This window comes from Entelurus aequoreus, linkage group LG14 (assembly GCF_033978785.1).
Source record: "Entelurus aequoreus isolate RoL-2023_Sb linkage group LG14, RoL_Eaeq_v1.1, whole genome shotgun sequence".
Classification (NCBI taxonomy): Eukaryota; Metazoa; Chordata; class Actinopteri; order Syngnathiformes; family Syngnathidae; genus Entelurus; species Entelurus aequoreus.
The window spans coordinates 43,522,757-43,537,169 of NC_084744.1; the positions used below are offsets into that span (position 1 = coordinate 43,522,757).

General features: G+C 37.7%; 1 protein-coding gene across 1 annotated transcript in view; it reads right to left on the reverse strand.

Moving 5' to 3' along the window:
- Positions 1 to 6,844: 6,844 nt before the first annotated feature.
- slc15a1a (solute carrier family 15 member 1a) overlaps positions 6,845 to 14,413 on the reverse strand; it is a 31,428-nt gene continuing 23,859 nt past the window's right edge. Inside the window, exons 18-23 of the mRNA XM_062069963.1 lie at positions 12,469 to 12,515; positions 9,599 to 9,706; positions 9,408 to 9,519; positions 9,198 to 9,335; positions 7,415 to 7,522; positions 6,845 to 7,340 (exon numbers count right to left, since the gene is read on the reverse strand). Of these exons, the coding sequence (XP_061925947.1) occupies positions 7,131 to 7,340; positions 7,415 to 7,522; positions 9,198 to 9,335; positions 9,408 to 9,519; positions 9,599 to 9,706; positions 12,469 to 12,515 (723 nt within the window). The 3' untranslated portion in view covers positions 6,845 to 7,130. The remainder of the gene's footprint in view (positions 7,341 to 7,414; positions 7,523 to 9,197; positions 9,336 to 9,407; positions 9,520 to 9,598; positions 9,707 to 12,468; positions 12,516 to 14,413) is intronic.

Consider the following 14,413-nt stretch of genomic DNA (forward strand, 5'->3'; position numbering starts at 1 on the left):
TGATAAAACATTGTCCTTTGCAATTATAAAAGCTTTTTACAAAAATGTACTACTCTGCTTGCATGTCAGCAGACTGGGGTAGATCCTGCTGAAATCATATGTATTGAATGAATAGAGAATCCTTTTGAATCGGGGAAAAAAATCGTTTTTGAATCGAGAATCGTGTTGAATTGAAAAAAAAAAAATCGATTTTGAATCGAATCGTGACCCCAAGAATCGATATTGAATCGAATCGTGGGACACCCAAAGATTCACAGCCCTACTACTTAGTGTTTGTTCCGTTTAGCAAAAAGGTTGTAAAATGCTTGTTAAAATTTTTAAGTATTTGTACTTTGGTATCAGTTCATTTGTGCCAACATTTTTTAGTAAGTAGTAGACCAGACCAACAACAAAAACAAACATTTCATAGCAGACTTGGAAGCTAAGAGCTCAAATCAGTTGGAAAATGTACTGTATGGGATTGATTATGCCATTAAATGTTTTTAAAAATGAACAATAACAACAACAACAACAACAAAAGAATAATACAAGAAAATAACGTAGTGATGTTTTGAGCATGTTTACAGTTTCACATTCTGACATGTCCGAAACATACTTGCCAACCTTGAGACCTCAGAAGTAGGGAGATATTCAAAAGGCCCGTGTGTGTGTGTGTGTGTGTGTGTGTGTGTGTGTATATATATATATATATAAAATGCAGCTATATATATAAATATATTTATTATTATATATATATATAAATTATAATTATATTATTAAAATTATAATTATAATACTTATATAATTTAATTCATAATTTAATATAATTATATTATTATTAAATTATAATATATACATATTATAATTTATATATATATTTAGATATATATATAAATTACAGCTATATATATATATATATATATAGCTGTAATTCACTGAAATTCATGTATTTATTTTATTTTATATATATATATAAATTACAGCTATATATATATATATATATATAGAGAGAGAGAGAGAGAGCTGTAATTCACTAAAATTCAAGTATTTATTTTATTTTATATATATAAAATGCAGCTATATATAAATATATTTATTATTATATATACATTATAATTATATTATTAAAATTATAATTATAATACTTATATAATTTAATTAATAATTTAATATAATTATATTAAATTATAATTATAATATATACATATTATAATTTATATATATATATGTATGTATATATATATATATTACAGCTATATATATATATATATATATATATATATATATATATATATATATATATATATATATATATATATATATATATATATATATATATATATATATATATATATATATATATATATATATATATATATATATATAGCTGTAATTCACTAAAATTCAAGTATTTATTTTATTTTATATATTGATTGTACAGATATGGTATTGATTCTGCTGGGCAAGTATGCCTGACGCGCCTCTTACAGCTCATTGGAGTTTCGCTCCCTTTAACCCCGGAACGCCTCCTGGTGGCGGAGCGGTGGCAGGGACATCTCCCTGCCACCCTTTGCAGCTGACCCATCTTATTGCCTCAACCCCCAGTACTTATCCCTCCTCCTCAGCCACAACCAGAAGCTTCCTTTTTCTGCTTCCTCAGCAAGGGCCTTGATTTCCCTTTGGAGCTTAGCCCCAGTCGTTCCCACATCTCGGAGCAGCCTTAAAGTTGATGTACCGACGAAGCCCCGACAGCCTACTTCCACAGGGTAGATGGTAGTGGACCAGCCTGCCTCTCTGCACTCAGCAGCCAGATCTGCATATTTGGCTGCTTTGCGCTCGTAGGCTGCCTGGATTCCCTCCTCCCAGGGGATGGTGAGCTCGATCAGCATGGCAGACTTGGTAACAGCAGACCACAGCACGATGTCTGGGCGGAGTGAAGTGGTGGTGATCTCACGGGGGAACTGGAGCTGTTTGCCGATATCAGCCCTCATACTCCAGTCCCTTGCCAGAGAGCGGACACTGCGGGTGCCTCGTTGGCTGGTGTCTCCTTTGCCTTCCCCTGGCCTCACAAACATGACAGGAAGTTGCTTGGCCATGGGCTGGCTGTTGGACTCCTGTCTACTGCTCTCCAGGACTTCGGCCAGTTTCATCAGGACTTGGTCATGCCGCCATCTGTAGCGACCCTGTGTCAGCGCGATCTTGCAGCCGATAGCAAGTGCTGCAGGCTGGCGTTGAGAGCACCACACAGGGGACATCTCTCCTCCTGGCCGAACCACTGGTGAAGGTTTCTAGGGCATGGCAAGGTGTCATAGGTTGCCCTAAGAAGGAAGCTGAGCCTGGCTTGTGGCATCTTCCATAGGTCGGCCCAGCTGATGGGGCTACTGATGGTACCTTCCCAAGTGGTCCATCTTCCTTGGCGACCTTGAGACACGGCCTTGATGGTATATTGCTCCTGGTTCGCCCTTGAGACCTCCTCCACAACCATGGCTCTGCGTTCCCTCTTTGTGGCCTTGGACCAGAGGCGTGGAGAATCTCCCCAGCCAAGCCCCGCTCTCCCTACTTGCACCCTGCCAACTATTTCCTGGTGTTGGAGCCTGCCAATGGCCTTGGCGACCTCTGGCCCTGCTTGCCACTTCCGGCCTGTTCGGGTGGGTACACATGCATTCCTCACTGTAGGATCTGAGGATTCTTCCAGCTCAAGAACCAATCTGGCCTTCTCCTGCTTATAGCCCAGGGTGATGGACTGGATCGGCAGATGCAGCGAAGTTGCCCCAAATAAGCCAGTGTCGGAGAAGCAACGCGGTAGGCCCAGCCACTTTCGGATGTAGGAGTTGGCTAATCTGTCCAACCCGTTGGCTGTTGAGGATGGAATCTCGCACATCTTCAGTGGCCACATAACCCTTTGGTACAGTGTGAAGTTGTAGCACCACAACTTGTACTTTCCGGGGAGCTGGCTCTTGTTGATACTCGCTAGGCCTTCTGAGAGTTGTTTCCGTGCTGCCTTGCCTGCGTGCTTGTCCGACAGGTCCGCATTGTACTGCCTCCCCAGGCTTTGGATGGACTGGTTGACCAGTAGAGGGATTTGCTCACCTCCCGCAACAAAGATGGTTTTGTCGTTCCTGGTGCCTTTGCGCAAGGAGAGGCTTCGTGACTTGGAGGGTTTTATCTTCATCCGTGCCCATGTCACTAGCTCATCGAGCCTCTTCAGGCACCTTCTCGTGCATGGGGCTGTTTGCAGGACCACAGTGACATCGTCCATGTAGGTTCGGAGTGGTGGAAGCCTCTGCCCTGTCTGCAGCCTCATTCCTCCTACAGTCTGACGGGCTCCGCGGAGGATGATTTCAAAAGCTGCGACAAAGAGGACTGGGGAGATGGAACACCCCATGGCGATGCCTACTTCCAGCCGCTGCCATCCTGTTGTAAAATCCTGGAGGCTGAAACACATCTGGAAGTCCCTGAAGTAGCTGGTTACCAGGTTGATGATGGAAACAGGGACGTGGAAGAACTCCAATGCAAACTGGATGAGTTTGTGAGGGACAGAACCATAAGCATTTGCAAGGTCAAGCCACACTACGTGGAGGTCGCTCTTCTCCTGCTTGGCCCTCTGGATCTGTGCCCAAATCATTGAAGAATGCTCCACACATCCTGGAAAACCTGGTACTCCTGCTTTCTGGCAGCTGGTGTCAATATAGCCATTCCCTGTGAGGTAAGAGGTTAGTCTCTTGGCCATGACTGCAAAGAAGATCTTTCCCTCGACATTCAACAGGGCAATGCTCCTGAATTGACTGATGTTATGGGACTCCTGTTCCTTCGGAATAAACACCGCCACAGCTCTCTGCCACTCCGACGGAATGAGTAGATTCTTCCATGCTGTGCTCATTAGCTTCCACAAGCATTTCAGCACTTGGGGGCAGTTCTTGAATAGCTTGTAGGGGATTCCGTTAGGCCCAGGAGCTGATGCTGACCTCGCTTTCTTGACGACTGCTCTTACCTCGCTCAGCCGAGGAGGGAAGCTGTCAAACTGCGTGGTTGGGGGAGGTGGAGGAGGGACGTATCCTGGTGAACCTAACGGATCGTTCCTCTTCGAGTCGCTGTATTGGCCCCTGATGTACTGCTCAAGCTCCTCCTTGGTGGCTTCCAGTTTCCCGCTTCTTTTCTCCTCCAGAAGCTGACGGGCGTGCTTGAAGGGATTCCTCATGAAGTTAGCTCTTTCTTATATATATATTTAGCTGTAATTCACTGAAATTCAAGTATTTATTTTATATATATATATATATATATATATATATATATATATATATACATACATATATAAATAAAAGGAGGATAGGGATGATGTTCGTTAAGAGATTATCGATGTCGATGCCATTAGCGAATCCTTTTATCTAACCCGTTTCCTTGTCGAATCTCTTATCAAATCCAGAAAGGTTGTTGTGTGTGCACTGAGTTCCAGTGACTGGGCCGGCACGCTGTTTATATGGAGGAAAAGCGGACGTGACTGAGGACAGCATGCGGACGTTAAAGGGTGAAGGCTTCAGGTGAGAGAGGACGCTAAAAGCACGCCCCCAATATTGTTGTCCGGGTGGAAATCGGGAGAAATTATGAGAAGGGTCCCCCGGGAGATTTTCAGGAGGGGCACTGAAATTCGGGCCTCTCCCGGGAAAATCGGGAGGGTTGGTAAGTATGGTCCGAAAGGGAGTAGGAAGAATCTGATCTTTTTTGGTCTTACCCCTTTGGTCTGGAAATAATTTCTAACACAATTGTTCACTTCCTTATTCGTTCTTAAACACAACAACAACAACAACAACAACGAATGAATAAATAAATAACAATACAGTTCACGCGAGTAGGTGGTTATTTTACTGTATGTTTCACATCATTGACTGAATATGACCGATTGTGTCGTTCATCAATATGGTCGAAGATTGTTATCAGTATTCCTCTAACTTGTACTTTTTAAACCCTGGGTTAAAACAATTGTTTGACCTCTTTGCTTAATCCATTCCCATACTGATATTGTAAGTTAAAAAACTAATAAAATAAAATAAAAGACAGATGCGCAACATAAGTTACACTATTATTATTTATTTGCTTGTATGTTAATGTTGTAAATGCTGAATACTATAAATAAAGGTTTAAAAAAAAAAGAAGTTACATTTAGTCCTCATTATACTATTGGCTAAGTTTTATATTCACAAATGTATAAGTTTCTCAATACCCAACGTGTTTTTTGTGCCTTTAAAAAAGAATTAGAACTTCACTTTAAAACGCTTTCTACGTCTAACAACCAAAAAGCTGTGAAAACTTTGATGCTGTGTTCCAAATTTAAACTATTTACTGAACTTGTGAGCCTATGGGTTTACACATTGCTACATATATATATATATATATATATATATATATATATATATATATATATATATATATATATATATATATATATATATATATTGCATTCTACTTTTGTTGCTTTATTGAGTTTACAACCCCCTGGCGCTGTTTTGTACTGTTTTCTGTACTTGTTTTGTTTATTATTATTTCTTTGCTTGTTTGTAAATGTAGAATATTATAAATAAAGGTTTATAAAAAAAAGTACACGTTAACATTATGATGCTATGCTCTAAATTTAAAATATTTACAGAACTTGTGTGAGCCTATAACTGTACACATTACTACATATACATAAATACACACACACACACGTTATATATATATACATATATATATATACTGTATATATGTATATGTACATATATATATATGTGCATATTTATATATATATATATATATATATATGTACATGTACATATATATATATATGTACACACACACATATATATATATATATATATATATATATATATATATATATATATATATATATATATATATATATATATATATATATATATATATATAGATATATATATATATGTACATATATATATATACGTATATATATATACATATGTATATATATACTGTAAATGCATATACATATACATATGGAAGTGCAAGACGCTCACATTTTATGAAACAAATTACAATTATGGAAAACAAAATAAAAAACATCTTACAATTATAGAAAAAAACACAAAAACATTTCAGAAAACAAATGAACAAAAGACGAAACAATTTACAATTTCATAAACCATCCATTCATCCAGCCACAAAAGGATTAACCAATTATTTGGTCCACATCCGCTTTACTTTCTCATTCCTCACTCATGAACAACTTGATTGGCTGACTTGGCTGTCAATCTGCGATTTGGGCGATTTGTCTGAAAATAATATCTATACTTCTTAAAAGTGGCACAAATAATAAAAAGCCCATTTATACTCTTAGTGTGTTAGTTTAGATATTCATGAAAAAAAAATCAACAAACTATTTGTGAACAAATTAATGCTATACAACAATAATGTAAATATGCCAATATTAGTCAATGTAATAATATAAATAAATAAAAAATGATACCCTTATACACATGTTTGAGCAAAATAAGGACAGCAAAAACTATTTACAATACATTTATTTTGGGGTTATAATGTAGTTTTTAGAGGTGTACTAATGAACTGCACTGCCTCATAATGTGTTGGCTATATTATTTACATGGAGGAGAAGGAAATGCATACAAGATTAGTAGTTTAGTTGTTGGTAAAATCTGTACAAATGCTATTATACAGCAGCCATTGTCTTTCTTGTACTGTAATTCAATTTGTATCAATCCATCTATTTTCTAACGCTCGCCTCTCTCGGGGTCCGCCTGTCCCAGCTGCACTAAGGCAGGATTTTAAAAAATGGCGAAAAAACAAGAAGCTTTTACAGGAAAACATCCTGAATGCATCACTATTTGTCTGGAAGTGAGAAAGGTGAACATGTAATATTATATATAACAGACAAATACAAGAATTACAAACTCACATACTACAAACTATTCTTGTTTTTGTTTTTTTTACATCATTTACAGCTTTTCATAAAAGTGAAAAACATATATAAAATGGGAAATAAGTTATAAAGTTGATAATATGCAGGATGCCTGGAACTGGAGGATAATATTGTGGAATATAATCCAACACACACATGTACACGCATGCACACATTTCTGGTGGATTTCCCTCTGGGTCTTGCATAGAAAAAAAGACTTCACATTTCACATATTAGTTTGTTTCTCGTCACCGCTATCAACACGGTCTCTTTTGGCGTCCATCTTCTGTTTGTCGCGTCCATCGTCCTCGTCATCATCGCCATTGAACTGGGCTTCAATTTCCGCCGGATCCATGTAGGTGTAGAAGTAGGCCATGATGGAGAAGATGAAACACACAGCCACCAGCAGGGAGGCGAACAGCACGTACTCGGCCCACTTCAAAAAAAGTAAACAACTCCTGTGACCACACGGCACAAAAAAAAAGGTATTCCTGGGACGACGTTCTTTACCCGTTTGGGAATCTTTGCGAGCTCGGCCACGATCAGGACAATGAAGTTGCCGACGGCAACGGTAAACAACCAGCCCGCTTGCAGCACCGCCTTCATGTTACTTGGCGCCTTGGAGAACGGGAAACGGCCATGAAATATGATTGACAGAACCACCGCATGGTGTTCTATGATATTCTTACAAGATGTAAGAATGCATCCCATAAGTAGCCCCCGCTCAGTTTTGTTACCTACCATTTTTCTGGGAGAATAATTGTGCACGTGTTTCCTAGCATGCCTTGTGTTTAGGGATATGTATTGTTTACATTTTAAAAGTTAAAGTACCATGATTATCACACACACACTAGGTGTGGTGAAATTAAACCTCTGTATTTGACCCATCCCTTTGTTCCAGGTGAGGGGAGCAGTGAGCAGCAGCGGTGGCCATTGTTTTTGGTGATTTAACCCCCAATTCCAACCCTTGATGCTGAGTGCCAAGCAGGGAGGTAATGGGTCCAATTTTTTTTGTCTTTGGTATGACTCGGCCGGGGTTTGAACTCACAACCTACCCATCTCAGAGCGGACACTCTAACCACTAAGCCATTGAACAGGTTTGTTAAAAGATTAAGCCGGCAGGGGTGGTTGGAGTGTCGCCCTGAGATCGGTAGGTTGTGAGTTCAAACCCCGGCCGAGTCATACCAAAGACTATAAAAATTAAAGCTGCAAGCAGCGATGGACGGGACCGACTTTGAGGGCTCATAAAATCCAAACCGGAGCAGTAATTAAAACTCTTTCATCAACTTTTAATCAGAAGGGTTCAATCTCTCTCCTGTGCTAATTTGAAGCCGACACGACAAACGCGCTCAGAGGAGATAATGTTTGAAAAAAGGTGACCGTTTTTACACAACTTTTGTTTTGAAGGGGGAATTGCAAACTTCTTGTTGATTTTTGCTGGGGGTTGTCAGTGTATGAAATATAGGTCTAAGTGAGACCTACATAGAGGTTTTTGTTTCATGTCTCTACGACATTCCTACTGGGAGTTACAGGCAGTTTTGTCTGTGATTTCTTCCTAGGGGGCGCTAGAGCGCAATTTTGAGTTTTGGGATTTGGTTTTTTGATTAGATCGCAATTTTCGCCAGTCCTGATGTGTGTGTCCAATTTGGTGAGTTTTGAAGCATGTTAAGGGGGTCAAATTACAGCTCAAAGAGGCGGCGGTATAATAGAGGCGGCGGTATAATAATAAAACGCTAGAAATACAATAGGGTCCTCTGTCCGAAAGGGACTCGGTCTCTAAAAATGGGAGCCATTACCTCCCTGCTTGGCACTCAGCATCAAGGTTGGAATTGGGGGTGGAATCACCAAAAATTATTCCCGGGTGCGGCCACCGCTGCTGCTCACTGCTCCCCTCACCTCCCAGGAGGTGATCGAGGGTGATGGGTCAAATGCAGAGAATAATTTCACCACATCTAGTGTGTGTGTGACAATCATTGGTACTTTAACTTAACTTGAATATAGTTCTGTTTAGATGAAGAATTAAAGCCGGGGTGTATGCAGTCTTTAAATAAAAAATAAAAAAGAGCATCGTAACAGCAATCATTTGAAATTAATTTTAAAAATGAATAAAAAAAAATACATGTGTTCTTGTCTTAAATAAGGCTTTTGAATGATAGGGCAAAAAAAAGTGCAGTTCCCCTTTAAAGTGGCGTGGTAATTGTTTTTGGCTCCTGATGCAGGAAGTTTAATGATCCGGACACATTTGTTCGTGGATACCAGACAATAGTGAAAATAAGATAGTGGATATGTTTACCTGTGAGTACGAGAACTCCAGACCTGTGACGGAGAACATGACTTCTCCTGCAGTTATGAAGAAGTACTGGGGGATCTGGAGGGCCATGTGGACCGAGTTGGGCTTGATGTCTTCTACCGCACGGATGGACTCGTGGCACTGTAGTGTCACACGGTAATCATCAATAGTACGCTAAAAAATGCGATGAAGCAGGAAATGTGCCAAACTTACAGTCGGTCCAAAGGTGAACGTGCTGGGGATAACAAAAGTATAGGAACTCCCAAATCCAAATTCTCTGCTGTAGTCACATGACTGTGAAGCCGTCCGTATAGTGCAAGTGGCTCTGGGGAATCACAAAGGTAGGATGCATTATCACTGGCAAACACTGCTGCGGGATAATTTGGGGACTGACAAAAACTTACATTCCGTTTTTTATCTGAGAATAGTTGGAATAATGAAGCGGCTCAAGTAAGCTTGATTCTGCACCCGGAACGGACACATTGACTGCTGTGGACATCCCGTTTATAAATCTGAAATCATAGCATGTTAGCGTCACACACATTAAACTGGTGCACCCCTAGGGTCCAAAACTGGAATTACATGTGTTCTTAGTGTGATATGATTGTTCAGTTTGAAGGTAAGCTGTCTGAAAGTTTCAACATATATATATATATATATATTTTAAAAAATAAATAAAATTGCATTCTTTTTGATTGCAACTTTGTTAAAATATTATATATACGATAGGATAAGTATTCACACCTTCTCATCGAGACCTCTTTCGACTCATGTTAATTTCCCCTCGGGGATTAATGAAGTATTTCTGATTCTGATTCTGATAGACTTCAATTATAACTGCTATTTTTTAAACATACTTTAATCTTAGTACATCATAATTTTTTTTCCATGAAAACCCAATTAATCTCATTCTTATTAATTGAAAAACAAGAAAATATTGTTTTTGTGTAATTGCGTGCCAGAAAACCATGAGCATAATTTTCAGAGCTTTGATGAGCATAAATGAGTTAAACTGCCATCAAACCGATGAAATGAAATGAAAATGATATTAGGCAGTTATATATAATGTGGCAGATATATATATATATATATATATATATATATATATATATATATATATATATATATATATATATAGTATATATATATATATACAGTATATATATATATAGTATATATATATATATACAGTATATATATATATATATATATATATATATATATATATATATATATATATATATATATATATATATATATATATATATATATATATATATATATATATATATATGTATATTTTTTATATATATATAAGACTTGTGTCAACTCAAACTCAACTAAGTCCTAACTGCAAACTCTCTCATTCTGTAGTCCAGTGGTTCTCAAATTGGGGTATGCGTACCCCTGGGGGTACTTCAAGGTATGCCAAGGGGTATGTGAGATTTTTTCAAAATATTCTAAAAATAGCAACAATTCAAAAATCCTTTATAAATATGAATAAAAACCTATCTATTTTTCCAAATAGTTAAAAAAAGACCACTACAAATGAGCAATATTTTGCACTGTTATACAATTTAATAAATCAGAAACTGATGACATAGTGCTGTATTTTACTTCTTTATCTCTTTTTTTCAACCAAAAATGCTTTGCTCTGATTAGGGGGTACTTGAATTAAAAAAAAGTTTGAGAACCACTGCAGTGTAGTCTTCTGTTTCAAAATCATTGTTGTCATAAATTATTGACCAAATCAAGGCTGTAATTACCCAACCTAAAATATTGCACTCTGCAACTTATTTTTAGAAATCTTGCATATTTTGCATTTTCCCAGTGTAACCCTAACTTGTTATTTTTGACAAAAAGGCCATATAACATTAAAAAAAACCTCCATAAAAAGGAAAAAAAAATTGTACATCAGCAGATATGTGTGAAATTGTTAAAATATTTCAAGCGTTGAAAGTAAATAACAAAAAAATAATAATTGTTGATTAATTATACTTTTGTAAGCGGATCCCTTTTGGATCACTAACAGTACCATATTTTCCGGACTATAAGGCGCATTTAAAATCCTTTTACCCCCCTCAAAACCCGACAGTGCGCCCTATGACCCGGTGCGCCTAATGTACGGAATAATTCTGGTTGTGCTTACCGACCTCGAAGCGACCAGTAGATGGCAGTCACACATAAGAGCTACGTGTAGACTGCAATATGACTCAAGAAAACAACACCAACATTTTATATGTTCCATTGAAAATATAGAACATTACACACGGCGCTCAAAAATGTTTTAGTATGACTTTGGTACGATGTCGACACCGTAGTCGATAGAGGAAAAGAAGAAGCCTATCTTCTTGTTATGGGACATTCATCCTCCGCTGTTGCCATTTCTAATATAAAGTAGTGTAAAGTTCTTACTTATATCTGTCAGGAAAGTGCTAAAACATACCGGTGTAGTGAGTTTACATTATTCACCCAAAGAACTTTAGTTATTAGAGAGTTCCGGTCAGACGGTTTTTCATGTGACACATCTCCGGCGTTGTTGTTGCACTAGTGAGCCACGGATGAGGAGATGCTGCTCTGTTATTGATTGAAGTAAAGTCTGAATGTCATTAAAACAGTTAGCTCCATCTTTTGACACTTCTTCCACTCCCGTCCTTGCACGCTACACCGCTACAACAAAGATGACGGGGAGAAGACGCTGTCGAAGGTGAGCCACGTAAATAAGACCGCCCACAAAACGGCGCATCCGGAAGAGACTGTCAGAAAGTGACTTGAAGATGATCTGTAAAACATCATCTATGCAACATTTTGACCAAAGAACCACCATTACATGTTATGTAGACCACAAGGAAGTCTTTTACATTTAGAAAAAATATATATATATATATATATGACTCCTGTAATGAGTCTTATAATCCGGTGCGCCTTTTGTATGAAAAAAGATCGAAAATAGACCATTCATCAGCAGTGCGCCTTATAATCCGGTGCGCCCTATGTTCCGGAAAATACGGTAAGTTTGTATAGCCAATCTTGAAGTTGCCGAATAATGTATGAATTGAAACTAAGTGTCAAGCTGTCATTTATTTTTATTTTTATTTTATAGCTTGATTATATTTCCCACTTTGGTTTATTGAAGGTGCTTAATAATGGCTAGGTTATGGTTAGTTGTAACCATAAATAGCAACAGACTACCGGTAATAGAAAAAGAGGAACATAATGTTTTTCCCGTCCTTGAGTTCAAACAAATCAGCACTAACAATATACCAACACTTACCGGACGGCGTTATTTCCTTGCTGCGGCTTTTCTCTCAAATCCTTAGTCTGAGGGGAGAACATGCATGTTTGAATTGTGCGGCCATGAAAAGGTCATTTAAAACAAGGGTCCCCAACCTTTTTTTCCACCAGGGACCGGTTTAATGTATGCATCATTTTCACCGACCGGCTTTCCACAAGTGGCAGATGAAAACAGCTAAAAAATTAGAGATGGTCGCCGGCACGTTGATGGCATATAGCAGGGGTGTCCAAACTTTTTCCACTGAGGGCCGCACACGGAAAAATTTAAGCATGTGGGGGCCATTTTGATATTTTTCATTTTCAAACCATAACAAAATATATGCATTTTTTATTTATTTTACCTTTAGGGGTCCCGGACCATAGGATCTCAGTCATTAAAATGTTAAAAATAAGTCAGATTATTATTTTTTTATTATTATTTAACGCTTACTGTAAATCTCTATATCAACTTCAAGTTGATATAAAGTAATACAAATTTTAAAAAATGTTTTATGGATTTTCTGTCAAAAACAACTTAGTTTTTTTTATAGTAAAACTGAAATATGCAGTATTTAGTAATTAGAGCCCTAAAAGATCAATAATGCAGGACACCATTGATTTTAATTCTTTCATATTTTTGAGCAATCACAGTGAAAAGATAAATAAAAAATCACTAAATATATTTGGGATCCAAAAGGTGCCCCACTCATAAAGTGATACATTTTTATTAGGTTTTTCTTTTACTTTCAACACTTAAGTTACGAGATCAACTTCAGATATATCTGTCGATTTTATGCTGGAACTATTATTTTGTTTGTTTTATGCGCTTTTGTCAAAGAAAACTTTGATGTTTTTATATGGCTACTACACAATATATGCCATCCATTTTCTACCGCTTATTCCCTTTGGGGTCGCGGGGGGCGCTGGAGCCTATCTCAGCTACAATATGCAATATTTACCACATAAAACATTTTAAAGTGAAATATTTGAAGTAATTGGAGCCCTGAAAATAATTCATTATAACATGGATTTTTTGTCATTATTTTTTTTTTTGGAGCAATGGCAAAAAAAGAAAAAAGAAAAAAAAACAGCCTGCATGGCAGCTTTTGTGTCAACATTGCAACTTTTTCTTGTTAGATTTCACCTCATTCCACTTTTTTTAATGTTCTTTTTTATTTTTACAATAGTATTTCCAGAATGTGTGGCGGGCTGGTAAACAATTAGCTGCGGGCCGCAAATGGCCCCGGGCTGCACTTTGGACACTCCTGGCATATAGTATATACCAGTGTTTTTTAACCATAGTGCGCCACCTTAGAATGTAACATATTAGTTTTTTTCAGCTGTGGTCCACATAGACTGCAGCGGTACTTAGTTGTAATACACTTTTCCACCACTTGTGGCAGTAATGACATTATAAACCAAACAGAAGAAGTCTGAAGCTAATGTCATAGAGAAATTTTTTCAGCGCAAAAATTATGACTAAAGGGTTGAAGCTGTATTTTCTTTCGCACTTTAATTTTGACAGTTTAGTTAAGAAACATGTTAGAATAATTGTATCTAAGTTATCACAAAACTTTGTGTTACATTGAGTTCAGCTCGCCCGGCGAGAGGACAAAAGCTGTCTTTGATCTTACCAATCAAAAGGCTTGTCAAACTCCACTGTGTAGGATGGGAAGCAACATGAAGGTGTTCTGTTTCTTTGATGTATTGTAATCCACAGAAAGATTTTGTTTTGACCCGAGAACTACAAAGTGGAGAGGAAGCAGGACCAGACCCCCCTCCAGGCACCGCTTCTTTGAACTGTTTTACGACCTTTTCTTTGAACTGTTGTAATCAAAGGCGATGGCTGTTTACAACCCCCGTCCCTTAGAACCAGCTGTTGCCATGTAATCAGGGAAAGTCCAAATAAAAGAGGAGGCGTACAATCTTTCGCCAGAGCGTTGTGA